Source organism: Notolepis coatsorum, assembly GCF_963971535.1.
Source record: "Notolepis coatsorum genome assembly, chromosome: 19".
Classification (NCBI taxonomy): domain Eukaryota; kingdom Metazoa; phylum Chordata; class Actinopteri; order Aulopiformes; family Paralepididae; genus Notolepis; species Notolepis coatsorum.
In genome coordinates, this window is record NC_140183.1 from 45,493,552 (window position 1) to 45,521,288 (window position 27,737).

Below are 27,737 nucleotides of genomic sequence, written 5' to 3' on the forward strand. Positions count from 1 at the left end.
TTACCTCCACCATCAGTTCTCTCCCCTCCAGGTAGGATTGCCTCCAGCTCACTGATAGACTCAAAACCAATTGCTTTTAGCTTGTCAATCAGAATGGAGTGATAGACAGTGTCAAAGGCCTTTTGTAGGTACAGCATGACCATGCCGCAGTATTTGCCCGTGTCCACCTCTTGTTTGATGTGGTCGTTTAAATAGAGAAGGCATGTGTCAGTGGAGTGGGATGTTCTGAGGCCAGATTGGAATTCGTAGATTTGATTTTTTTCCGCAAGTTACTTTTCGACCTGTTCGTATACTATCTTTTTCGTGACTTTCGAGATGGAGGTAAGGATAGAAACAGGGCAGTAGTTGCCTGGGTCTAATTTGCTGCCCTTTTTGTGCAGGGGTGTTATTTTGAAGTCTTTGGGTACGTGTCCCTGTTTTATGGAGAGGTTTATTATGTGTGTGATGACTGGGGTGATGGCGGCTGCTGTGTCTCTGAGGAATTTGGAGGGGATATTGTCATGGCCAGTGGCCTTGTTAGGTTGGAGGGCGCTCAGTTTTTTTGAGTACCTCAGCTGTTGTTACCATTTCTAGTTTGAAATCGTCTTTGCGGACCCCTAGGTTATTGTAGTAGGCTATGATGTGTTCTACCCCAAAATGCCCTGAGTGGGAGGGTAGTTTGTTTACCAGTGTTGTGGCTATGTTTGTGAAGAACATTTTTAAGTAATTGGCTACATCCAGCTTGTCTGTGATGAGCGTGTTGTCCGTCTTTATGTTTATGTTTGAAAATCTGGTTTTGAGTTTTTTACTGCAGCCTAGTTGATTATTGAGTCATTTCCAAAGTTCACGTGGTTTGTTTTTGTTTTCCTCAGTTTTGTCATTGATGAAATTCTTTTTTGCAGTTTTGATCATGGAGTTTACGTCATTTCTTAGTCTGTTTCTTTCCAGTTTGAGTTCAGTCACGTGGGCTTGGAGTTCACTGCTCGTGCTTTTGGTAAGCTTTGACTGACTTTTACGAAACTCAGAGCATTTTTTGTCTCTGGTTTTCATAGCGGCCAATATTTCGGAGTGCATCCACGGCTCAGCGTGATTTTTTACCCTGGTGGTTCTTAGTTCTGGTGGACCCATGTCGTTTAGTATTGTTGAAAAATTGGTTTTGAAACCAAGCCATGTTTCTTCAACCAGTGTACCATTGAGCTCATCTGACCAGTCCAGGCTCTCCAGTTCAAGGTTAAAGGCCTCGCTAGAGTAGGTTTTGAGGTCTCTAGATGTGACTGTTTTGTGGCAGCCGGCCTTTTGTTTTAGCTTTTTGCGGGTACAGTATATCATATAATGATCACTTAACCTGCATGCTATAACCCCTTTATTGGAGATCTTGGACAATGTTCTGTTACAGTAGGCTACCCATACTGTAAATACACACTGTGGTCAATGTTCTGTTACAGTAGGCTACCCATACTGTAAATACACACTGTGGTCAATGTTCTGTTACTGTAAATATACACTGTGGTCAATGTTGTTACAGTAGACTACAGTACCCAGACTGTAAAATGACACTGTTGCATTACTGAAAGGCAACCGTCACATTGACAAGCAGAAGTGGAAGTGGTAACATGCTATTTTCATTTGTTCTCTATTGTTTTTAGAGCATACACATTGCACATCACAAGAGTTGGGAGCCTAAATTGTGGCATTAGAAGTTGAACCGGTTCAGCCCAGTTCAACTTCAATGTGTAATGATGCTCCTTTGTCTTGGTTTTCTATGTTAGCATAGCAGCAAGTAGGCTAGTCATCTTGCTAGCTGCTATAGTTCTCCAGAATGTCTCATACTTTCACGCCCTCCAGAGTCATTATTATTTCCAATAGGACTTTTATAACATAATTTCCGCTAGTTTAAGGGGTTTCTTATCAACTGAGCTGCTGTCCAGGTTTTACAGCCATGGGCTAAGTGATGTGGCCAAATTTCCCACTGGAAAGAACAATGTTTTCAGATTGGAAGCTCAACAAAGTGGGATGAGGACAGGTGCCAAGACCAGCGGGAAGTCCATACTGCTGATTAGGGCTGACCTTCGAATTTTTTTTTGGAATTCGAAGCTTCGGGGCCAAGATTCGATTTTAATTCGAAGCTTCGAGATACAAAAATTAAATAAAAAATTATAAATACTATTTTTTTTAATGTTGTGGGACTTGTACAGCACTTTGTTCAACTTTGTCAGTGCTGTAAAGTTGAAACCTTTTTAAATCTTAGACAAACTAAACACTTTGCTTTCATGAAATATTGTAAGCCGTCATTTGAGGCTTTATAAAAGCAGCACAATGAACACAAATCTGTCAGTGCCGAGTCCGACCTCATCTTAAATAACAAACAGCATTGCTTGTTGTAATTAACAAAGAGAGGCAGAGTTGATTTTGCACTAAAAACAAAAAAGAATACATATATATATATTTTTTATATATATTCAAATTTTATTTTCATATTCGAATCCCATGCCCATCGAACGAAGCTTCAAAGTATTTAAGACAGCCCTACTGCTGATAATGGTCGAATACATTTAACACATCCACACACGCGCACAAACACACACACACACACACACACACACACACACACACACACATACACACACACACACACACAGGTAGGTGCTTTATTAACCATGACGAGGTTCAACAGGGTTTTAAAGACATCTAAGGATATAAGACCATTGTCTCTGGCACACAGCCTGGCTCCCTATTACAGCAAAATCTAAGCAGGTTAAGCAGATGTATTCCCTAATCAATAAACCTGCTTAATTTTCATGTGTAACTTTGCACTTTAGAGATGGTGGCTTCATGGTGTTTTGTGTACTCTATATTGTGTCTATGATATTATTTGTGTTTATTGTGTAGTTTTTCCTCTGGGCTCCTGACTGCAAGCCAACTTTCCCACCTGGATAAAGTGACCCGAACTGAACACACACTCACACTCTAACTCTTGTTCACTCCAGTGTAATCAATCATGCAAATTAAGGCATTAACATTAACACCGAAAAGAAAGTACCCAAAGTATCCCATTCATAATCCAAATCTGGGTGTTCATGTTAAGGCTGTACATTCACTACACTGCACTCACAACTCATTCATGTTAATGCTGTACATTCAGTACACTGCACTCACAACACACAACTCATTCATGTTAATGCTGTACATTCAGTACACTGCACTCATGTTAAGGCTGTACACTCACTACACTTCACTCACAACACCAGCGTCATTACAGATCACGCCATACGGTTCATATTCCAGACAGACGCGGGTCTCTCTTTGGGTGTGACTTTTACAGAGATCTTGATGTCCTGGAGTCTACAAGACGGCGTGTCTCGGTCTGGGGGGAAATGTGCACAACTGGACAGCGTTTCTCAGCCATTCATTATTTCCAACGTAATGAGTGGTCTGGCAACCGAGCCCGAGAGTTTTATCTTGAATGAAAAAGGTCTCCCCACTTCACTCCAGCTCTCGGCGCGGGGACTACAGCGTGCCAATAAATTATATGACATCAAAAAGTCCATAAAGGAGGCATAAATTACATCCCCCCTTCAGAAAATTGTGAACGTTATGACTATTTTCGCTAATAGTGCACTAAAAAGATGGAAGGCTGTTCCAAATCCGTTGGTTCCCACTAACGATTGGGGGATTGTAAAAGTGATACTCCCAGTCACTTTAAAAGGGGTGGGAGACTGCTCATGCTTCTGTTTGGAATATTTCATAAAATCTCATTACTTTTTATTAAACACAGGTTCCACTGCAGCCCTGGTTCTATAAAGGCTATCCTTAGAGGTCAGTACAGCCCTGGTTCTATAGGCTATCCTTACAGGTCAGTACAGCCCTGGTTCTATAGGCTATCCTTAGAGGTCAGTACAGCCCTGGTTCTATAGGCTATCCTTACAGGTCAGTACAGCCCTGGTTCTATAGGCTATCCTTAGAGGTCAGTACAGCCCTGGTTCTATAAAGGCTATCCTTAGAGGCCAGTACAGCCCTGGTTCTATAAAGGCTATCCTTAGAGGTCAGTACAGCCCTGGTTCTATAAAGGCTATCCTTAGAGGTCAGTACAGCCCTGGTTCTATAGGCTATCCTTAGAGGTCAGTACAGCCCTGGTTCTATAAAGGCTATCCTTAGAGGTCAGTACAGCCCTGGTTCTATAGGCTATCCTTAGAGGTCAGTACAGCCCTGGTTCTATAAAGGCTATCCTTAGAGGCCAGTACAGCCCTGGTTCTATAAAGGCTATCCTTAGAGGTCAGTACAGCCCTGGTTCTATAGGCTATCCTTAGAGGTCAGTACAGCCTTGGTTCTATAAAGGCTATCCTTAGAGGTCAGTACAGCCCTGGTTCTATAAAGGCTATCCTTAGAGGTCAGTACAACACAGGTTCCACTGCAGCCCTGGTTCTATAAAGGCTATCCTTAGTGGTCAGTACAGCCCTGGTTCTATAAAGGCTATCCTTACTTAGTGCACCACGGACAGTGAAATACCCTTTTTTTTTTTTGAGAATATTTTCAAGTATACACATTATATTTTTATATATTAGGGATGTCCCGATCCGATCACGTGATCGGGATCGAGGGCCTATCACACATGATTTTCAGAAGATCGGGATTGGGAAAACAAAATCGGGATTTTTTTTTATATATATATAATAATTTTTTTTATTATTATTCAACAAACATGACCATGTTCACGTCTTAAACTCATACTGAGGCCTTAGTTTTGGTTTAAAATTACATATCACCATTCATTTATTTATTGTCGCACAGAGCAGAAGATTTTGCCAAAACAAACGGCAGCTTTCACTTACTTTTTAAGCGCCGTAACGTAGTGCTGTCATCAGATCAGAGAGTGGGAGCCTCGTGTCTGAGTCAAGATGGATAAGCTAACAGATAAAATAGTAAAGGGAGAGCTTTTGAAAAGTTCCCAATGTGTCTGGGAAAGCTGCATTTTCGAAGCATTTTGACCGCAGGGAGAACGCTCGAGGAGAGGGGAACAGCGCTGAAGCCATCAACGGTGGATGATGCAATTATTTTCATCCACAGCGCCCGCAAATGAACAGCGGACCGAAGTGGTTAATTTGTTGTTTGTTCTTTGATTTAGCCGGTTGACGAAAGTTTGTTTGTTCTTGGATTTAGCCGGTTGGTGAAGTTTTGTTAACGTTGTTCAACGCAAGAGGTTTTTGTTGCTGACGTGACGTTCATCAACAGCGAAGTGGTGAGTCCTGATTTACAAAAATTAATTGGCTGCTGGTTTTTGAGTTTTTTTTGTATGCTTTTGTGTCATGAATCATGATGACATTCATGTTTAGTCTGTGCAGATTCCTCCTGAGCAACGTCAGAAGGATACGCCCCTTCCTGACAAAAGAAGCCACCCAACTCCTCATCCAATCAACAGTCATCTCCCGCCTCGACTACTGCAACGCACTGCTAGCTGGCCTCCCGGCCACTGCCACCAAGCCTCTTCAACTCATTCAAAACGCAGCGGCCCGCCTGATATCAAACCTACCGAAGTCGGCCCATGTCACCCCACTTCTTAGGGACCTGCACTGGCTCCCCATTGCTGCACGTATCCGCTTCAAGGCCCTCGACCTAGCATACCGTGCAGCAAAGGGAACCGCTCCCGCCTACCTCCGGTCAATGGTCTCTAACTACACACCCTCAAGACCCCTACGCTCTGCATCTTCTGGCCGCCTCAGACCTACTCCTATCCAAGCTCCCGGAGGGTCATCAAAGAGAAGCCGCCTATTCTCAGTCCTTGCCCCACAATGGTGGAATGAACTACCCATCCCAGTTAGGACAGCCGAATCCCGTCCAATCTTTCGCCGTCGACTAAAGACTCACTTCTTCAACCATTATCTGAAATGATAAAAAAAAAAAAAAAAAAAAAAAATCTAACCCTGACTAACCTTACTGTCATGCACTTGTCCTAATAAACTAACCTACACTGTAACACGCAACACTTGATGAACATTGTTACTCAGCTGATAGAGTTGTACCCTTCTTGCTGTCTTGTCGTACAGAACTTGTAAGTCGCTTTGGATAAAAGCGTCAGCTAAATGACTAAATGTAAATGTAAATGTAAATGTGTCTGCAGTGTGGGGGCATTTAATTGTTGCTGTTCAGCTGTTGTTAACCGCGGAGCTATGTCGTTATTTGCTTTGTGAGGATTATCGTCGACGTTTCAGACAAAAATGGATCATTACATAAGTCGAACACTGTGAATGTATACTAATGTGCAAACAGATTGAAACTTTGAATATTTCTCGTATGAAGGGGCTCAGGATGAATGTAATGTGAGCCACCGTGCTCGAGGCGGGGCTATTGAGGCAACACAGGGGCTTGTCTCGCTTCGCCAGTTTCTGACAAAAATGCGTCAAATTGGTTACTAATGTGAAAGATCGGATCGGGAAAGATCGGTATCGGCAGATACTCAAAATCACATGATCGGGATCGGATCGGGAGCCAAAAAATGCGATCGGGACATCCCTAGTATATATTATATTATATTTATAATTGTATCATTAGAAAAACATTGTAATGTTTTAGAATTAGAATAACATTGTTATGCCTGAAATATTTGACCATATTTTACGTCAGATTCCGTGATGGGAAAGAGTGTGTGCGAGTTGGAGCTGCTCTGCTGTCATACTGGGCAATAGGAGGCTGCCTCCTCCGTCTCCAGCCGACACGCATCATTTCATCACTGTCACTCTCACTTTAACCGTCACACGCATGTATAGAAATGATTTCCATCTGCTGTCTTGTTATGTCGTTCTCTCATCCGGTAGCTACACGTGTCGCCCCCAGGCTGTGTCTGTTTGGGGTCTGTCGTGGTTACATCCCAGATGACACATAAAAACACTTTGGTTCTCATGCCATAAAATGATTCAAGTATTGGACATATTCCGGTCCAGTTGGGCTTGTCTGATTCTATGTGAGATCAAATCCAAGCGATTTAACATGCCTTACACACAGAATAAAAAAAAAATCTAGGTGGTCTTATCCTCCTCAGACGATGTTGGTGAAAGGACACGACGAGTGTGAAGGCGTGACGGGCGAAAGAACGGAGTAGTCACCCAGACCCTGGAGCGACCCACAACAGCAGAAAGACGACGGAGAACGCCGCCAAGGACCTGCTGATGCGACCGGATGGGAGCTGTGAAGGAGCCCTCGCCGTCAGCGACTGCAACGCCCAACCGCGGGAGAGTGTCACCCAACAGCACGACCAGCTCGCACGGCACAGACGTCTCCAAGGAAGGAGAGCAGAGGCTGGGAGGACTACGAACGGCAACCAAAGAACGATCACACAACCGTCAAGCTGACCATGGCAGAGCTGGTGGCCCAGCACTACTTTCTTAACACTTTGGATGCCAGCCACGACATAACACGTGTTATCAGCCCGCCCCCTGAATGCCCAGGACGACAATTATCGTGATTTTTTTTTAATGGCGATCTGAATTCATATTTCATCAACCGAGTCTACCGTTGGGAAACCAGCCCCATCAGGAGCTCAGATGTGAAAAAAGCGCCCCCTATCATCTCCCAGATGGTAATGCACCCTTTTGGAATGGACTCAATGAAAATGGATGAGAAAAAAAGAATCCGGAATCCACATTTTACTTCTCACGCATGTAACCGGAGATGATCCCAGTCATTGTGGACCATCAGAACAGCATGTAATATGTGTTTACAGTATGTAGCGATGGATCAATAAAAGGATCGATTTTTGGAATGGCGATCAGGAATTGGAATAATCTTTTTGGATACCATCTGATCTCAGGTAAGGAATCTATTTTACCAGTCTTAGGATAATCAGACCTGTTTTCACGGAGATATAAGCTTTTCCCCTATGTGTGATATGGCTGTTTGCAGGCATTAAAGCGTTCGGTCTTGGGACGGATATCCGTCCATTTGATTTGGAGATTCCGTCATTTGATTCGGAGTCGTGACGGATTTTAACCTGAGCCAATCAGAGGCGTCAAATATCCTTTTTTCCCCTACCGCGGCCGCACCAAACAGTCATTTGCGAGCAATCGGCAAATTCTCAGGCAAATGCAACCAACCAGAAGGCGAGATTGTTCTGAGTTTACAGCCCTTTCACCCGCCTCCGCTGTGCTCAGCACCAATGGGAAGCGCCCATTTTGAGACTCTCTAGCGTCTAGCTCTACTCGCGAGTAAACTTGACTCATCAACAACATGCGGCAACTTTTACGAGACCGTAAGTTCATTTGACTTATTCTAGTCTAAAGAAACATATATATTACTATTGCTATTGATACATCTAGGTAACGTGAATGCCACAAAACGAATGCCTTTTGTTAATCAGAACGTTATTTACGCGACAAGCAGTGTGTTGTTGTCGTTGTTGTTGTTGTTGGTGGTGTTTCGTGTGTGTGCTTGCGCCGCTCGCTTTCTGATAAATGTATGAATGTTGATAAATCTAGATAACGTTAATGCCACAAAACGAATGACTTTGTTAATCAGAACGTTATTTGCGTTATCAATTGTTTTTAAGCTCAATAAACGTCTTTCTCCCATTTGTCCGGGAGATCTCTGGGTAACAGTACTGTATATTTGCATATCATATATGTCACAAATGTAACATTACTATATACCTGTATGTCATGTATGTCACTATGAATTGAAAACGGGGGACCCTGATGTAAACAAGACAAACGTCTTTCTCTGGGCCCTGTTTCATGTACGTGGTTCAACTAAGTCGATCAACATGTCCATTATCCAGCTTCAGTTAACCCGATGTTCAAAGCCGGGATTTTCCTGTTTCACAAAGGAGGATTCAGTCTCGTTAACTCAAGCCAGACTTGAGAGTCAGGCTCAAGTCAGGCTAGATGCGCGCTCCCGTTTTAGGTGGAAAGCCAGCACGTATCGATGGCAGAGACCCTGATTCTCAACGGCATTGATTGATTAATTGATTTAAGACTTTATTGACAGATTGCAATAGGCTCAATCGCCTCGCCGACAAGTTAAATGCGTTATCTATAGGCTAATTCTAAGTCCCTCATTACCTCAATCAATCAGATTATATTTCTTTAAACTTGCCTGCTGGATTGAATAATCAAATGAGATCTTGCTAGCGAAAATAACTAGTTAACTGTTATACAGAATTACGAGACGGCTTTCTTGCCCATTGATTGATGTATAGTCAATGTTTGACTTATCTCCTATGTGGTCTAACGGGTTGTTCTTTTGACTTCCACACGGACGACCCGGGTTCAAGACCGGGGTCCTTCTTTTTGCAATATAGGAATAATTCAATTTGGTGCACGTTGAGAGCTATATAAAGAATGACATCCTCAATGCATGTAGATTTATAATATTTTAACTTAAAACCAGGCTACTTTGGCGTATAATCATTAATATTATATTCAAAAAAATCATATTGGAAACACCGGGATTTGAACCCGGATCGCTAGGTTGGCAGACTTGAGCGCTACCGCTGGGCCACTGTGCCAGATGGGATAGATTCATTGTTTATACATTAATGAACGAGAGACCCGTGTTTAGAATATCCCTTATTTTGAATGAAGTTTTATTTCTTTATCCTCATTCATTCATGTGACGTCAACGGCTCATTCAATTTCTCAAATCCGTCAAACAGCGCATCTCATCAGACATCTTAATCCCAGTTACAATTAAAATAACCACATAATGTGTACGTCGCACGAGCGAGCGCCACCGTCGCCACGGTATATATAACGTGCATTATTTAGGACAAAGTGAATTTAGTATCAGCATGTTGGGTCTATTTTACATTTCAAAAGCCCCCTCTGGAAGAATGGAGCACAAAAACGTAATTCAGAATGGTATAATGCAGATCGTAGACTGTGGGAATAGTTTCAGGAAACGGGCTGTCACTTCTTTGCGGGGGCGTGGCGATAGTTCAGGCTAACTTGAACTTGAACTCTGCTTTCGACCAGGCTCAAACTTTTGGATATGTTGTCATGGTGATTTGGAAAATCCACGTACATGAAATCGGAAAGTCAGGCTAACCCAGTTATCCAGCTAAAGTTATCCGGCTAACTCAGTTATCCAGGTACAAGAAACAGGGCCCTGGTCTGCATCCCCTTAACAATTGTGTGTATTGAGCTGTACTGTATTGTACCCATTCTGCAATCTGTTAAATATTGATTGATTGTTATTAACAGATTGCAGAATGGGTACAGTACAGCTCAATACACACAATTGTTAAGGGGATGCAGACCAGAGAAAGACTTTCGTCTTGTTTACATCAGGGTCCCCCATTTTCAGTTCATCATAACATATATGACACACATGACATACAGATAGACAATACTGCTACATCTATACATTTATGACATACCAGATTTACAAATACAGTAGCCTATTGTTTGTGATACAAAAATAGTCTAAAAAGAGTATATACATTTGACGAAGAAACTGTACATTGGATGTGGTTGGGTGGGATGGGGGGGGGTTGTAACTATACATTGGATTATCGACAACCTTACTTGGTCCCAAGAAGAGGGTCTCGTGTATTAAATAAAGTTTTCATTCATTCATTCACTCTGGATCTTGTAAATCCAGTAGCAATACACACAATTGTTAAGGGGATGTAGACCAGAGAAAGGCGTTTGTCTTGTTTACATCATCAGGGTCCCCCATTTTCAATTCATAGTGACATTTATGACATACACAACATACATGACATTTATGACATAGGGACATACATGCCTTACAGGTATATAGTAATAGTACTGTTACATTTTGTCACATATACGATATGCAAATATACAGTACTGTTACCCAGAGATCCTAACAGTAAATATATACATATGATGAGGAGGAGACTGTACATTAGGAGGGGGTGAGTGAGTGGGTGGTAAATAAATATATACAAACGGTGGGGAGGAGACTGTCCCTTGTTGTTGTGGCATAATTGCGAAACGTGTTTAGTCCCTTGTTTGTATGATAACAAGCCGTTTAGTTCATGGTTCAAAGTGGGGAGGGGTGCTAGCTCGCCATCAATCAGAAGCTAGCCACAAGACTTGCATTCACGCTCTCCAGCACACAACAGTGGGGTCTATAGTCACAGTCAGGACAGTAGGCTCGCTCTACAAGTAGGCTCCCTTAAAACGCTAACACTATTAAAAAAAAATACAGTAGAGGTTAAAATAAGAATATGACTTGGCCAGAAAAAAAGTTCAGTCAGGAGATTTTTTTTTGCTTTAATCCCTGCTGTTTGGCTGTGCGAGCGATCAGGAAATATATCAGATCAGATATCAGATCGCCTATATAGCGTGCATACGTACACATATACTATCGATAATCTAGCGTTTATTTGAAAACGATTCATAAATAGGCAGAAAAATTTGAACGTTTTTTGTGTATTCTAGAATATTCCGTTTATTATGGAATATTTTTTTCCCCCTTGAAAACAAGGGCTTTTCAAGATGCTATCAAACGGAAATGAACCGATAAAAAAACAATCCGCTTTGACAATGTTGACTGGAAAATGAGTCATTGATAAGCGACGGGCAGATTAGACACATAGCCATAATTTAAAACATAGATTTGGCGATATTAACGTTAACATTGAAGTGGATGCTGGGCATTCAAGCACTAAATTGTGCGCCCCCTGCTGGCACTGAACGTGTTAAGAAGGCAGTGGAGCAGCGTCTGAGCACACACAAGGCACAGAAGCAGGCCTACCACCTGCAGTGCAAAATAGAAGCTTCTTATGAGGACACCAAACGAGCCTCGATCACTAACCACTAGGGTTAAGAGAAGCCATGGAAAAATAGCTGTACATTGTAGGTGGTTGGGTGGGTGGGTGGGGGGGGGGTTGGGTAGGAGTGGGGGGGGGGGAGGTTGGGTAGGAGGGGTGGGTGGAATGAAGGAAGGAATAATCACATGGTCACATTGCATCACATTTTTAATGACTTAAGTTACCAAATTGTATTGTTAGGTGAGAAGGAATCAGTTGGTTTGTTGTCTCATAAAAGAAGACATATAAGGTTTTTGTTTTGTCAACTGGTAAATGGTGGATAGTTGATAGTAGATGCACTAGAACGATGCATAAAACATCTTATCTCCTCATTTATAAAGAAATTGAGAATTTGTCTGATTCCATATATACATGATACATGATATCAATGTATACCAGATATGTATTTTTATGTTTAACTGCACTTTTAATTTAGATTTATTTCCTAGTGTTTTCCATATTTTTTTCACATCAAACTTCAGTATTCATTCATATCCAACAAGGCAATCAAATAATATTCATCGTAATTTCTTCCGCACAACATTAGGTCAGTTCAGTATAAGATTTAGAGGTCCTACAATTTGGAATTCAAAACCCTCCATAATTAAAACTTGCTCATCTATTTCATCACTCAAATCCAAGCTTAAATATACATTGTTAAATGAATAGCTTCAATCTTATAAAACCATTAATGTCACTTTGTTTTATAGTTTCATGTTAATTTGTTTAGACTAATTATTAATGTTGTTGTTTTTGTTATTATTATTATTACTTTGATTATTATTGTTATTATAATTATTATCTTATTATTGTGAGGATTGGTTCTTTCCCCACCACAGGCTTCCTAAAGTACTGTGATGATTGGTCCGCTCCTCGCCCACACGCTCCGTTCCTTTAAGGTATTTCGTTAATTAATTGCATTCCCCGCCACACGCTTCTTTCCTGTAAGTTGCCGTGTTGATTGGTGCTCTCCCCACCACACGCTTCTGGAGCAATGATCAATTTCATCCCGCAGCTGTCACAGCTTGTCATCAGCGCCCTGTGGCTTTATATACCCTGATTCCCCTAATATCGATGTTGGATCGTTTTGAATATTCCCTGCATCTGCCTGTCTTTCCCGTCGCTGTTCCCTGTCTGTTGCTCCCCAGGACTTTCGTGAAGTATCCCTGTGGAGAACCTGATTCCCCGTACGAACCTGCGCCTCGTTTATCTGCCCGCTTTACGCGTTGCGCTCTGGTGAGTTTTTGGAAACAGTTCTTTTTGGATCACCCGTTTTTTGTGTGTTTGTGAAACACCGAAGAGATCCCGTTTTTGTTATACTGTTCTCACCTCATTTTTGTTGTTGGATTTACACTTTGGATTCCCGTATTGTTTTTTCTCTGGACTCTGCTAACTGTGTGTATCACACCGAAGATCAAGTCACTTGGATATTTATTTGGATCAGTCACCTCTCTGTTTCTGTTGTGCGCTGGGCTAACTGGGATTTCTCTCTCTCCCTCCGTTTCCACCTGGAGTGTATGCTGGGAGGATCTGCAGAGCGGCTCAGACGTCACAAGCTAATTCCTCACCACCACCTACTGGGAGAATCTGCAGAGCCGCAACATTCTTCACATGCCAGATTCCCCGTTTGTTCTGTTGCTCAACCTAATTCTATCTTGTGACTCTGAGAATAAATACGCCCTTGCTTTGGCTAACTCTGAAACAACTCTCTCTGTGCCGTTGCGCTTGGGGTCGGTTACAAACCCTAACAATTATTATCTTAATATTAGGAAAATTGTTTTATGAACTTATTTCACTTTACTTTTGTTTTTGTGTTTTTTTAATCCGATGATTTAATGAGTTGAGGCCCCCGTATAGGCCCATCTGGGTCTCTTGCCTCTATTCTGCACCTTTATATACACATTCTGTCATGGTCAATGTTTCGATATTTTTTACTGTTTTGCTGAAATGGTGCAAAATAAAGAAATAAAAAATAAAATAAACTGAGACGATCACAGAAGAAAGTGACACTCAACTCAGGAAAATATAACTGGATCTTTGTTCATTACAACCACGGCCAGAGCCTCTCTCTCCCCTGCTGCTTCCACGCCCTTATATGGGCAGCTTCCTACTCCAGCTTCCACACGTTGTCACCTGGGATCAATCGACGCACCTGAGACTTGTTTGCTCATCACCGACTCTGATATGAGGTCTATGCTTCCTGCCACTCACTGTCCGAGTGTTGCTTCACCAGCCGTGGTACTAGGTCCCTCTCTCTACTGTTGCTTGCTCTCTCTCTCTGTTTAATCTGCCGTGCTCTAACCTGTTCTCTCTGTGTGTAGGACTACACGCTCCCGGCCTGCGTCTCACCCCGAAACACCACCAGCCTGAGCTCTCCCTGGGAATCATCTAGCCTGGACGTTTCTACGAATCACATGGAGTGACCTTCCTCTCGCCTGTCGCACATTCCAAACATTCTTTAACCCTGTCTGCATGGTGCCTGGACTGGCCATCTGGCATACCGGGCAGATTTTCTAGCTCTATAGTTTTGGAGTCTGTTTTCTTATTAAAATGGATGTTCAAGTCTCCATTTAGGATCACCTTATCATATCCGGTAACACATAATGAGATCAGTTCAGAGAGCTCCTGTATAAATATTGGTGAGTGTCTGGGCGGTCGGTAAATTGTGACAATAATGGTTGATTCTGTTTTGAGCTCAATGGCAAGATATTCCATCGACATGAACTCGCCTAGTTCCGTGATTCTAAACAAGAGTTTTGAGGAGAAAATTGCTGCAACTCCGCCACCCCTTCTATTTTTTCTGGGTATTTGATAAAAATTATAGTCTGGTGGAGAAGCCTCAATCATTATTGATGTAGCTGTGTCATTATTTAGCCATGTCTCTACTAGGCAAATGCAATCTAAGTTATTTTCTTTAATCAGATCATTTACTAAAAATGTTTTATTATTCAGTGATCTGACATTTAGGAGGGCTAATTTTATTTGTTGGACTTCTTTAGAGGAGGTCTGCTTTGGCTTGAGCTTGATGGCTTTGAGGTTAATAGCAGGTGAACGCATTGATGGTGTATATCTGTTATAGCTTTTACCATGCCATTGGCTGGTTAAGATTACCGGTATGTTTTGAAAGATGGCATGGTGTTTGTACTATTCATTTAATACCCCTTTTGGTGCTAGCAGACTGTCCATCTCCTCTAGTGCATGATGAGCTGATTTGATTAGCTCTCTCGGGGACATTTGATCAAGCGGGTTGCTGGTGGCCATGATGGCCTTGTCTGGGGACAGGACGCCTTGTGCTCGTGCTTGTATCATGAGTTTGATGCCCTTGGAAGTCACTAAGGCATGACGTAGGTTTGCTGCTAGAAGCCTCGAACCAAGGCGGTTTGGGAAGAATCCATTCCTCTGAAAGCGTTCAGGATTATTCCAGAACACATTAAAATTGTCAATGAAATTCAGTCCGTGTGTAAGACAGGCAGATTCTAATCATGAATAAAAATTTAGGAGTCGACTAAAGGCTTCTTGTCCTCTGCGATAGCATGCAATTGGTCCACTGATGGATACATCCTGATATTTGTCTAGTGTGTTCATTAAACAAGTGAAATCCTCTTTCAATGTCTCTGTGCCCGTTTTCCTTCGCAGGATGTCAAACGATCCAGAGTGAATGACAATTTTTGTTATGTCTGGCCCGATGAGTGTTGGAAGTATTTTGGTCAGCTCCTTCACAGATGTGTTTTCTAGACATCGATTTTCTGTGTTTGCCATTTCCACGTACCTTGTTGTGGAATCTCCAATCAATATGCAGTCTGTTTTCTGTGTGAAGTTAGTATTTTTCTTTCCAACAGTTCTGGGGCTGTTTGTTTTTGGATTAGGCCGAGTTTGCCGGTTCTCACCAGTCTTGTGGCCTTGGTGAAATAGCCTCGCGAGCTGTACCACTAGCCTTCTCAGTAGCCGTCATGTTAATGTTAGTCTCGTACCTTCGGCGTCGGCTACTGCGACGCTCTCGTGGCTCTGTTTTCCTCGTCGTCTCATTGTTAGCGTGTGCTCCGATGTGCCGGCTGTTAGCTTCGCCAGCATTAGTGTGAGCTCTGGCATGCCAGCTGTTTGCTTCGCTAGTGTTAGCGTGAGCTCCGGTATTCCTGCTATTAGCGTGAGCTCCGTTACGCTCGCTGTTTGCTTCGTTAGCGTCGTTAGCCACGCTTCTAAGTCTCTTTGCTTTGGGTGTTGATATGCGTGTTTCCGAGAGTAGGTTGAAACTATTTCCTGGCGGTACCGGGGGTGAGGTCCTGGTTCATTTATTTCTCCTTTTATCCTTGACGGTGGTCCACTGCTTTGGTTTAGCTCCTTGGTTGTGCCAAGGACCGTCTTTTGGGTGGTGCTGTTCTGTAGCTACTAGCATAGGCCAGGTCCCAATCATGGTATCGTTGGCTATATTTGTAGTAGCTTCAAAAATAGAGTCAATGAGTCGCTCATCCTGTTGGATTTGGTGCAGGGTAGAAACCCGAGCCTCCAGCTCTACAATCCTCATACTCATCTTCAAGCAGTTAGTACATTCTGTGGGAGAGCCGAGTCCCGGCATCTTCCCTTATTTCCTGTCTTTTCAGGTTAGGCTAAACTGAAGCTAAGCTAGGTACTTAGCTGGTGGTGGTGGTGGTGGTGATGACGATGGTGGTGGTGGTGATGATGGTGGTGATGGTTGGTGGTGATGGTGATGGTGGTGGTGGTGGTGATGGTGGTGGTGGTGGTGGTGATGGTGGGGTCACTTCACAACCGGTGGTCTTTATGAAATATCATACAACAGAGCTGTCCGTCACTCTCTCCTAAACGGGGCAGTTTTCCGTCGCCCTGGAGATGTCCGTTTCTCTCCCCTACACAGGGCAGGTTCCGTCGCCCTGGAGCTGTGCGTTGCTCTATTTCTAAACACGGAGCAGTCCGTTGCTCTGGAGCGGTCCGTTGCTCTATTACTCACACGACCAAACCACTGTCGTCTTCCGTCTCGTTACAACTCAAAATAACAAGGAAAACCTCTGTATTCCTCGTCTTTTCATAAATATCCTCGCCTTCAGTGGCCGACATATGTCCTTTGTGTGTAGCTGATAAGACGGCTCGCTATTCCTCCCACGGAGAGATCTTGCTACTCGTCCTTTCGACGGAGCACTGTGGTCATAATCTGAATAGATAAGAAAATTCACAGTTCTGGAGAAGTACCATAGGAACTGGGAGTTAACATACAGAGTAATTAAAGTTGAAAGGGCTATAATATAAATCATTATAGTAGTGATAGGCAGAAAAATACGGAGCAACAGTAAAAAGCAGCTTGCTTTGCAGAAGCATTAACGTTATATATAGTTACGTTCAATAACATCAGCGTATTTACCCCGACCATATAGCATTGTTGTTGGTCATTCATAGCTCAGTTCCTTCCTTTGCTCAGAGAGCCTGTACTGAATTGTACCCCATTCTGCAATCTGTTAATAAAGTTTTCAATCAGACAAATGTATAGAAAAGCTTTTATTATAACATTCGTTGCAGTAAAATCATTATGCCTCGTTTAGTACTGCTGCAGAGCGCTGGTAATCTACTCGTGGGCCGCAGGGAGCTAACGTTATTAGCTTTGTTGTTGATCTCTCGTGGAAAATCAATGGCGGACTTCCCGGAAGTTTCAAAACGAATAAACGCTTGCCGATTGCGTGGTAAGAAACAGCAGGGAGGTGGGTGGATAGCGGTGTGACGTAATTGGCAGAATCGACTGTCAATCAAAATGGTTCGGTTGTACCTGACACGACACATGCATTGCAAACTCAGATTATGGAGATATTACTGGAGAACATGGAGCTTTGTTTGAGAGAGATACAGTGAGTTGCTGTCTCTTAGGGCGTTTTCACACCTGTAGTTCGTTTGATTTGTTCAGGGAGACACAGGGACTATAATGATACAATGTTGCACTTGTCCCCTTAGTTTGTTTGTGTTCACACGGCAGTGTTAACCAGCGGACCAAAAACAAACGCACGCGCGAGCAAAACTGTCACTCATTGGTCAGATTTTGGGGTGTGTGTCCCCGCCCCTCTAACCCTGAATCTCCGCGTTACATTGAAATCGGGAGGAGGGGAGAGCGGGGGGAGAGCAAATTAATGAATGTGGATGAGAGCCGTGATTGTAAGTGGTTGCAAGATACGGCTGTGGGGGGTGCTAGAGACATGATCGAATAGACTTGTATGCGCCAGAATCTCCTGAACACGGCGCGAGCCATTCCTAATCGATCAGAACTAATTTGGCAGCGAAAAAGCCCGTTTTTTAAGCAGAGCATCCCCCCATGCACATGCGCAGATTGCCCACGGATTGTGATTGCAACGCACACCCCGCCCTGGACTGTTCCATCAGAGGGGGGGAGCTTCGGTGGCCAGTGTCCTTTCAGCCGAACAGGATAATGAAACAATGATCCCACTAAATGACCAGACGCGTCTTATGGCGACATCTACAATTACCTCATTGAGTCTCCAGGTAGACTAATGTTTATATTTAAGTGCAGTGGTCTGTAGCCACTCACACTGGCCACCGAAGCTCCCCCCTCTGATGGAACAGTCCAGGACGCGTGTGCGTTGCGTCATCATGCAGCGCGTATACAGTACGGCAAGTGAGTTGTGTCGGTTTGTTAAATCGATTGCATTCTCACAGCGTACGAGTCGCGTCGGGTTCGTTTGGAAGTGCGCCGAGACCACCCTCTCTAGGTGGTCTCGGCCCGCTTGTTTTGTTCCGCAACAGAATGTGATTGCTGTGTTCATATATGCCCAACTGAACCGAAATAGGGGGTAAACGCTCCAGGTTTCGGAACAACAGCTCCAAACGAGCTAGGTGTGAAAACGCCCTTAAACTCTTAAAACTCATAATCTTTTTAGTCAAGTTAGTCTGTTGAAGATGAAAGCCAGTGGGTATTGTATGACTGACTCAGACTTCAGCAATAGAGCATTATAAAATATATAAAAAACACACATGGCATGATGGAATACCATAAACATATTTCTTGATGTTTCCTTTTAAGTAAGTAAAGAGGCCTATGTTGATATCGGTGAGCACAATTTGTAACACAAAAAGAGAGACGTGTAGCCTATTTATTTAATATTTTATTTATTCATTTTATTATTATTATTTTATTTGTTGCCATGCCTAAAATAATAGTCAAGCATAGGGCTAACACATTTTCATAAACAATAATATAATTTTTTGTTGTATGGTTATAATAAAAGCTTTTCTATACATTTGTCTGATTGATTGATTGAAAACTTTATTAACCGATTGCAGAATGGGTACAATACAGTACAGCTCAATACAACAACAGTGCTAAGACTGGAGGATGAAGACCAGAAAAACACTTTCGGCTTTTTTACATAAGGGTCCTCCATTTTCAATTCATCAAAACATTTATAGACATACAAATATACAGTAGTTTCATAAAAAAATATATATATAAAAAAATAAATAAAAAAAATAAATATTAACTTTTATTTTATTTTGTGCCACAAATATCGGTATCGGTATCGGTATCGGCCGATTGTGTTAGTTGAACAATCGGTATCGGCCGCAAGGTCATTATAGGCCTGATATTCTATATTCTAATTCATATTTCATATTGCATGCGTCCGGATGGCAAAATTCAGTACTGTATCTACAAAGAAACCTGTAAATCATCTGCCCTTTGTTCATTTGCTTAGATCTTTTGTACACTTGATTTCAAGAAGGTGCTGAATGAGCTCATCCTTTCACTTTTGGTCAATGTTAGACAAAACATTCACCGTCAAATGTGGTTATTCACCGTCAAAGATGGAAAGAAACCTAATCATAATAATAATTGATATTCTCCGTTGGTTCGTTACAATTTACTCAAGCATAGTAACATACACAATATTTCTGACACTGGGACTATATTCCCTGGGGTCCATAGATGTCCCTAGATACCAAGAACATGCAAATGGCCCTGTAGAAGTGGATCAATCTTCCATTTACTTGAGTATGTACTTTTAGGCAAATCTTCTGAAAATATGGCTGGGGGTTAAGAGGTTAATATATGTTCTTAAACATTCAAACTGTGATAATATGGGGGGGGGGGATTACAATGAAATAAATAAACCATTTCATAAATGTTCTCGCAATCTGATTTTCCGTCATGAGCCACCAACTGCTGGGCCGGGTCAATACGTACATATTGTATATTGCATTTGCACTTTAATGCTACCTTTGAACTCTGGTTAACTGCCAATTTCGAACTTGTACAGTACTTGTGCTGTATAATGACAATATACCTAATCTAATCTAATAATGCCCCTCTTGTGGCCTGTATTTCCATGTGCGCTCCCAGTCTCTTCCAGACGTTGAAACAGGTTGGCATGCTGTCCCCCCCGCGTGTAGCTTTATGCCAAGCAAGCAGTGCAAAAATTTACCGTAGTGGCATGCAGTAATGCGCCTTTCATTTTCCGCCGCCCAGCGCCCAGGTCGCGCGGAAATAGGCTGTCTATTGCCATTCTCTTTGACAAACTCTAACCTTAACCAGCTCCTTAACAACGCCTAAACTTAACCGTTCTAACCTTAACCAACTCCGAAACAATGCCTAACCTTAACCATAGAAATTATATTGCCATTCTCTTTGACAAACTCTAACCTTAACCAGCTCCTTAACAGCGCCTAAACTTAACCGTTCTAACCTTAACCAACTCCGAAACAATGCCTAACCTTAACCTTAACCTTAACCATGCCTAACCTTAACCGGCGAAAGAATACACGTTAAAAAAAAATCACGTTAAAAAATATTTTCGATGGGATTCGAACTCGCCAGCAAACAAGCCATAGGATCCACAGCCATGTGTCCTTGCCAATTGAGCTATTGCTAGATACTGAATAAGGGGCGGTGACTTATATATATTGAGCTCCGCTCGTGTCGGATCTCATGCGCATGCGCGGGCACCTCGCGCGAGCACGCCGGCGCACGCACGCACCTGAGCGAGCACGCCGCCGCCGGTGCACGCACGGTAGCATTTGTCTGAAAAGAAGGGCGCTTTACCGCACTAGCGTGCGGTGACGAATGCGGAAGCATTTTTGCACTGCTTGCTTGGCATTAACGTACAGGCGTCCCCCCCTGTGGCCTGAGCCGGCCTCTGTGTTCCTGTGTGTGTGTACCTCTGTGTGGATCCAGAACTGGTAGAGCAGGTTGAGCTGCAGGTGAACTGCGAAGACAGAGGGGGGAAGAGCCAGCGCCATGGGCAGGTAGAAGATCTGAGGGAAACACACAGCATGGTATCTCAACATCAATATTAGTTCTAAAACCAAACACTGGTGTTTTTTATCCATCTATTCATCTCTAGTGTTATTCGGTATTAGCTCATTGAAAGCCTTGAAACCACCCAAATGAACAATTCAAATGTGTTATTTCCACAGTCTAGGAAAGTTTATTCAATATTTCCGAATATGAGCTACTCTCTCCCAGAAACCAGAGGCGTGAGACTCAAACCTGTGACGTCATCAGGCATCACGTCTGGAGCTGCTCCACACACAGTGAATGGGAGATTGATGTTATAGACAGATGGAATGTTTGTTTGAGTTTTTATACCCTAAATGTATACACAGAACATTCCTCTGGGTGTTCTCAGTGTCACCTTTACCATCTCTCCCAAGTCGCTGTCTATGGAGCAGCTCCAGACTTTATCCTTGATGACATCACAGGTTTGATGTGTCCAGTTATTGGATCTGGGAGAGTTGTTTGTCATGTTTACAAATATTTTCTCAGAGTGTATTCGACCATAGGAATAACATGTGGTATGTATTCTTAAATTGGGGAGGTGTTCCCCTTTAAACCTTTCACTACCACTCTACCAAACGGTTAACCCTTTCACTGCGACAATACACCGGGTAACCGTCGGTAGTGTGATAGTGAAGGGTTAACCTTCTGTAGTGTGGCAGTGAAAGGGTTAAGATCACGCCATGAAGAAACTAAACGCTACTGGAGCACAGATTGTAATAGAATAGAATTGAAGGGGGCGGGTTTACCCATGATGAGAACTGCTGGGTGAGGGACTGTCTGAGAGCGGTGGTCAGGTTGTAGTATTCTGAACTGTGGTGCACCTGGTGAGCTGCCCACAGGAGGGTCATCTCTGAGGGGAGTGCACACACACGCACACGCACACATGCACACGCACACAGACACACACACGCACACATGCACACGCACACACAAAACAAATTTCAACACAGTGCAATAGTCCAAACCATTATTTCACTTCATAAAAGGTTATCACTTATGCTCCAATCTACACATGACCATCACAGTCTCTCGTTAAGAGTAAACAGCCGTCACATAACCGTCCGCATACAGGTTCAAGCACTTGGCCCTGAACCTTCACACACACACGCACGCACGCACACACACGCACACACACACACACACACAATGTACACGTCGTACACACACACGCACACACGCACGCACACACACACGCACACATACAATGTACACGTCGTACGCACACACGCACACACAAACGCACACATACAATGTACACGTCGTACGCACGCACGCACACACGCACACATACAATGTACACGTTGTACACACGCACGCACGCACACACGCACACATACAATGTACACGTCATACACACGCACGCACGCACACATACAATGTACACGTCGTACACACGCACGCATGCACACATACAATGTACACGTCGTACACACGTACGCACGCACACAATGTACACGTCGTACACACGTACGCACGCACACAATGTACACGTCGTACACACGCACGCACACAATGTACACGTCGTACACACACACGCACGCACACGCACACATACAATGTACACGTCGTACACACGCACGCATGCGCACACATACAATGTACACGTCGTACACACGCACGCACACGCACACATACAATGTACACGTCGTACACACGCACGCACACACACACACACACACACACGCACACACACACGCACACCCACACACACACACACACACACACACACACACACACACACACACACACACACACACACACAGCTGCCTTCGCATCAGCACCACCACTGATTTATCTGCACAATCGACCTCCGAATGAGTAACTGGACACCCACACCCCCTCAAGGAGCCATTCAAATCTCGCTCCTTGGAGCAGCCATGATGAAAAGCTGAGGGCTGAGCCCGGCTGGCCATCAGGGGCACATTAGGGCTATTATAACAGAGGGGGTATTAGGCCTGCAGCTGGTACACGTCCAGTCTGATCTCCCAGCGCTCCAGTTTACATTCCTCTGCTGTGTTGTGATACTTGCTACATTAATATCAGAGTTACACTTCATTTTAACATCCAAGAGGAACATGCTTGTTAAGTTTCACGGGATCTCCGGACTGTTTCCGGACCACCCCGTCTCCTCTGTGCTTCTTGGCACCTCCCGGGACTCACTGGGCTCCGGCGCCCCGACATGAGAGCACAGTTAACCTTCCAATGTTACCCAACCGCAAAGACTCACATATAGGCTATCTATAGTCACAGTATGCATTACAGTCAAAACATTCAAAACATTATTAAATGAGGTTAAGGTTCCGTGTGGTACATGTGATGTGTGATGATAATAAAACGACGGTTAAGCAATTTAATTAAAGTCAAAACGGTGGAGACGTCAGGGTGCAGGTTACAACTCGGGTGCTTTTCTTTGTTGGGGGACGGCTGGAAATATGCAGGATGCACACCCACTAGGGGTGTAAAGGTACACGTATCCGTGCCGAACCGAACCGTTTCAGTGTGTACCGTAGCGTACCGAACGGCTGTGTAGTGTACCAAACGAATACAACGGTATGTTAACCACTAACGACCACCCACCGGGGGCTGTTTTTTTCACAATCTAATATAATAATTAAAAAAAAAATGATTTTACAAGTCAATTATTAATTTCAATATAGAATATTAGTTGACAGCCCTACAAGTACAATTCGTTACTGCACACTACATCACCCCTGAGTGGAACATGGAAAGCCAAACTTTCCCCCACTATACCGAAAACCCGTACCGAACCACGGTACTGTACCGTGGTTTTTGTGTACGGTTACACCCCTAACACCCACGTGACGGTGGATGTACAGTATCTGCGTGCGCACATGGGTGGACACACATAAGAATATATGCATACACACACACACATTCATGCACGGACATCTGTGCCACATACAGCACAAACACATTCACAAATACATACTACTACTACCACACACACACACACACACACACACACACACACACACACACACACACACACACACACACACACACACACACACACACACACACAAAGCAACAACAACATCCTCTCTCCGGGATACCCCGCTGTTCTATTCTGAGAGGTCGTTCCTTGATGCCACGTCTTGAACGCACGCCTCTTTCGCTGTTTAATAAACTTGTGAATTCTTTCAAGACCGAGGGGGGGGGGGTAGCGTAAAACCCAATGGGTCGAGGGCGCCGCCGCACCTGAACAAACACGCTGCAGAAGAAAGTGTGTTTGAAGGTGCGTTGGATTCGGTGTGTGTCCATGAAGGATATGCCACACTCTCCTCAATACACACCCGACAGCCAAAGAGAGTAAACGACAAACCTTTTACAATCGCCCAGCCTTTTTTTGGAAGCGTATTTCCTCAGGCCTTAGAGACCTGCGGGGAGAACCACTATCGGCTCCCAGAGAAAACTCCAGGTCCTGACTGATACTCCACACCTCACTTATTTCACTGGCTTATTACTGTTTTTCTGCTGGTGTGAGGGAATAAACGTCAAATGGAATATTTTCGGTAGTGTCGATGCAGCGTCAGACCGGTGTACTTTTTGGGGGTAAGACGGAACGGGGGGGACGGTTCGGTGGGACGTTATTTCAAACTTTAATTGCCCTCTCAACACTGCTGACAGAAGCCAGCAAGTCAGCCATAAACATGACAGGAAGAGGGTGAGATGAAGGTGAGAGGAAGAGAAGAGAAGAAAAGAGGAGAGGAGAGAGAGGAAGAGAAGAAAAGAGGAGAGGAGATGAGAGAGGAAGGGAAGAGAAGAAAAGAGGAGAAGAAGAGAAGAGAAGAGTACTGTAGATGAGAGGGGAGAAAATAAGAAAAGAGGAGGAGGAGAGAGGAGAAAACGAAGGGAATAGAAGAAAAGAGGAGAGTAGATGAGAGGAGAGGAGAGAAAATAAGAAAAGAGGAGAAGAGAGGAGATGAGAGGAGAGGAGAGAAAATAAGAAAAGAGGGGGATGAGAGAACATAAGAAGAAAAGAAAAGAGAAGAGAAGAGAAGAGAAGAGAAGAGAAGAGAAGAGAAGAGAAGAGAAGAGAAGAGAAGAGAAGAGAAGAGAAGAGAAGAGAAGAGAAGAGAAGAGAAGAGAAGAGAAGAGTTACATTTTAAAAAGACTACAATTTCGATTTCAGAAAATCTCTGAACTCCACTTCCTCTGGTATGTGGAGGGGAGGAATGGAGATAAAGTGCTCTGCTAAGAGACATCCAGACACACACAGAAGATAATCCAGTCTTTGTTTGATTCCACCAGCCTTGAGTCTTTCTTTCCTTTTTCTTTTCCTTCACTGGGGTCCAGCAGCTCTGCTCAGGACCGAAGGAGCCGGGATAAAGATTGATGCTCCGTGTCACCGCTAGGAAGTGCGAGCCGCTAGGCTTCACTGCAAGCCCATGTCCTCATCTCTCCGGGCTCGGCGGGACGCTGCATAGTTTGGCAGGGCCTATTCAGGAGGGAAGTCCCGTTAATGGTGAGAACCGATGCCACAGAACCCCCTTTTCCCAGCGAGAACAGAAGAAAAGAGGAGAAAAAGAAAAAGAAAAAAAAGCGCTGAGGACGGCAACTTCCACATGCGCGTCCCTCCGGTGGGGGCCGGCAATGATCTCCATTTGATTTCTCAGGAATAAGGAGGACGATCACACGCTTAATACAGGGTGGAGACAGTACAGTGATATAGGGTGGGGGGTAGCAGTGACACAATGGCCTTACGTAAGAAAGAGCCTTAGTAAGTTAGATTTGTAGATCCTTGGGGCATAACGATACACACGTTTTCAGATTTCATATGAATTTCAATTTCAAGGTCACGATTCGATTCGATCATATCCTATCCAAAGAGACTTAACCTTTTCCAGGCTATTTCACTTGTACAGTGTGTGTGTGTGTCCCCCCCCAGTGTACAGTTTTGCTTATACAGTTGTACAGTGTTCCCCACCCACCCCTCCTACCAAACCCCCCCCCCCCCCACCAACCCAACCACCTCCAATGTACAGCCCCCCCACCCAACCAACCCCCCCCCCACCTACCCAACCTCCTCCAATGTACAGTTTATATGTCAAATGTATATACTCTCTTTGCTGGACTCTTTTTGTATCACAAACAGTACTGTATTTGCAAATCTGGTATGTCATAAATGTATAGATGTAGCAGTACTGTCTATCTGTATGTCGTGTATGTCATATATGTTATGATGAATTGAAAATGGGGGACCCTGATGTAAACAAGACGAAAGTCTTTCTCTGGTCTGCATCCCCTTAACAATTGTATGTATTGAGCTGTACTGTACTGTACCCATTCTGCAATCTGTTAATAAAGTTTTCAATCAATCAATTCATGATTGGAGGGCTTTATACTTATATTTCACAAGAATCGATACCAAAGATTATAAACACAAGCATTGTTTTCAGAATTATTTCACAAACCCCCCAAAAATCGTCTTGAGACCCCATCGAGGGTCCCGATCCCCAGCTTTAAAATTCCTATACACTGTTTTGAACGTAGATTATCCACCTCAACTGCACAAAGGACAAAGGATTGGAGAGTAGTGGTGTAATACTGGTCTACACCTTATGTAATAGCTTGAGTTGTATGGTCTTGAATCACCATTTGTGACGCAATCTTAAAAAGCCATAAGTAAATATACAGAGTGAAATCAGCTTACGTGAAGGATTTGGACTGTGAGACTGGGTCTGTTTATGCCTACCCTCCAGCCCGTTTGCATAAGCAGTGTCACATAAACACAAGACCCAAAGTCCCATTGAGCTCCCAGAAATGGACTTCCAATAGGGGCCGGCGATGTTGCCAATAAGCGAACTATGATGGTGGTGTGATTGGTGGGTTAAACTTTGACTCCAGAGAGGGAAAAACTGAAGGACAAACCACTCATCCCCATTTCAAATATCCACCTTATGAAAGCATTTTATAGTAATAACAATCAACTGCTTAAAATCATGCTTAAATCACCACCCTCTGTGACCAAAAGCCTGGCATTAACAGCGCTGCCCCCTTGATGCACGCAGGCCTCTGAGTGGTGGGATGTCCTGTCACTCACGCGGCTAATGGGCTGTGAACAGCTTCCCGGTGTTTGGATTGGAAGGCGCTTGGATGGGGTGCCAACCCAAACACAACTGGCCGTGGGCAGCGGGAGGGCGGGCCGGCTCCCCCTGTCACTACTATACTTCATGCTGTCCTCACAGCTCAGTCACACACACTAAACTAAACACTAAACCCAGTCAGGCCCACTTGCTGCTGTGTGTTAAAGAGTCGGTCAAAAGCACCTCAGGCTCAAGGTAAACCGGCTGCTTCACTTCTATTCTATTCTGTTCATCTCTGGTTTACTGTGCAGCAGACGACTGCAGCTCCTTTTCAGGAATTCACATAAATGTTATTCCTGTACCGCAGGACACTTCAGTCAATATTTGTGAACACATACCAGTCTTGCCTAAAGCTAGAAATCAAGTGGAGCCATAAAACGTTGACTTCTTACTCAACTGAGGTTTATGTTCTAGTCTTGCTAATAGGCCTGAGCCAGATTTTAGATCTCAGTTTGATTTAATTTAATTTCAAACCATTATTTCAACTTGTAAGGTTCAGATTCAGATTCCTTTATTGAGCCATGTGTGTAAAACACATTGGTAATTCTTTCAGCAATACAGTGTATGCATTTTCTATCTTTTTTCACAGTAAACAACACCA

General features: G+C 43.6%; 1 protein-coding gene across 1 annotated transcript in view; it reads right to left on the reverse strand.

The window, feature by feature from the left end:
• The window catches only part of agmo (alkylglycerol monooxygenase), a gene marked incomplete at its 5' end in the record, with an annotated part of 95,754 nt that overhangs the window by 39,740 nt on the left and 28,277 nt on the right, over nucleotides 1-27,737 (reverse strand). The window contains 2 exons of the mRNA XM_084336000.1: nucleotides 20,909-21,004; nucleotides 21,776-21,879. Of these exons, the coding sequence (XP_084192126.1) occupies nucleotides 20,909-21,004; nucleotides 21,776-21,879 (200 nt within the window). The remainder of the gene's footprint in view (nucleotides 1-20,908; nucleotides 21,005-21,775; nucleotides 21,880-27,737) is intronic.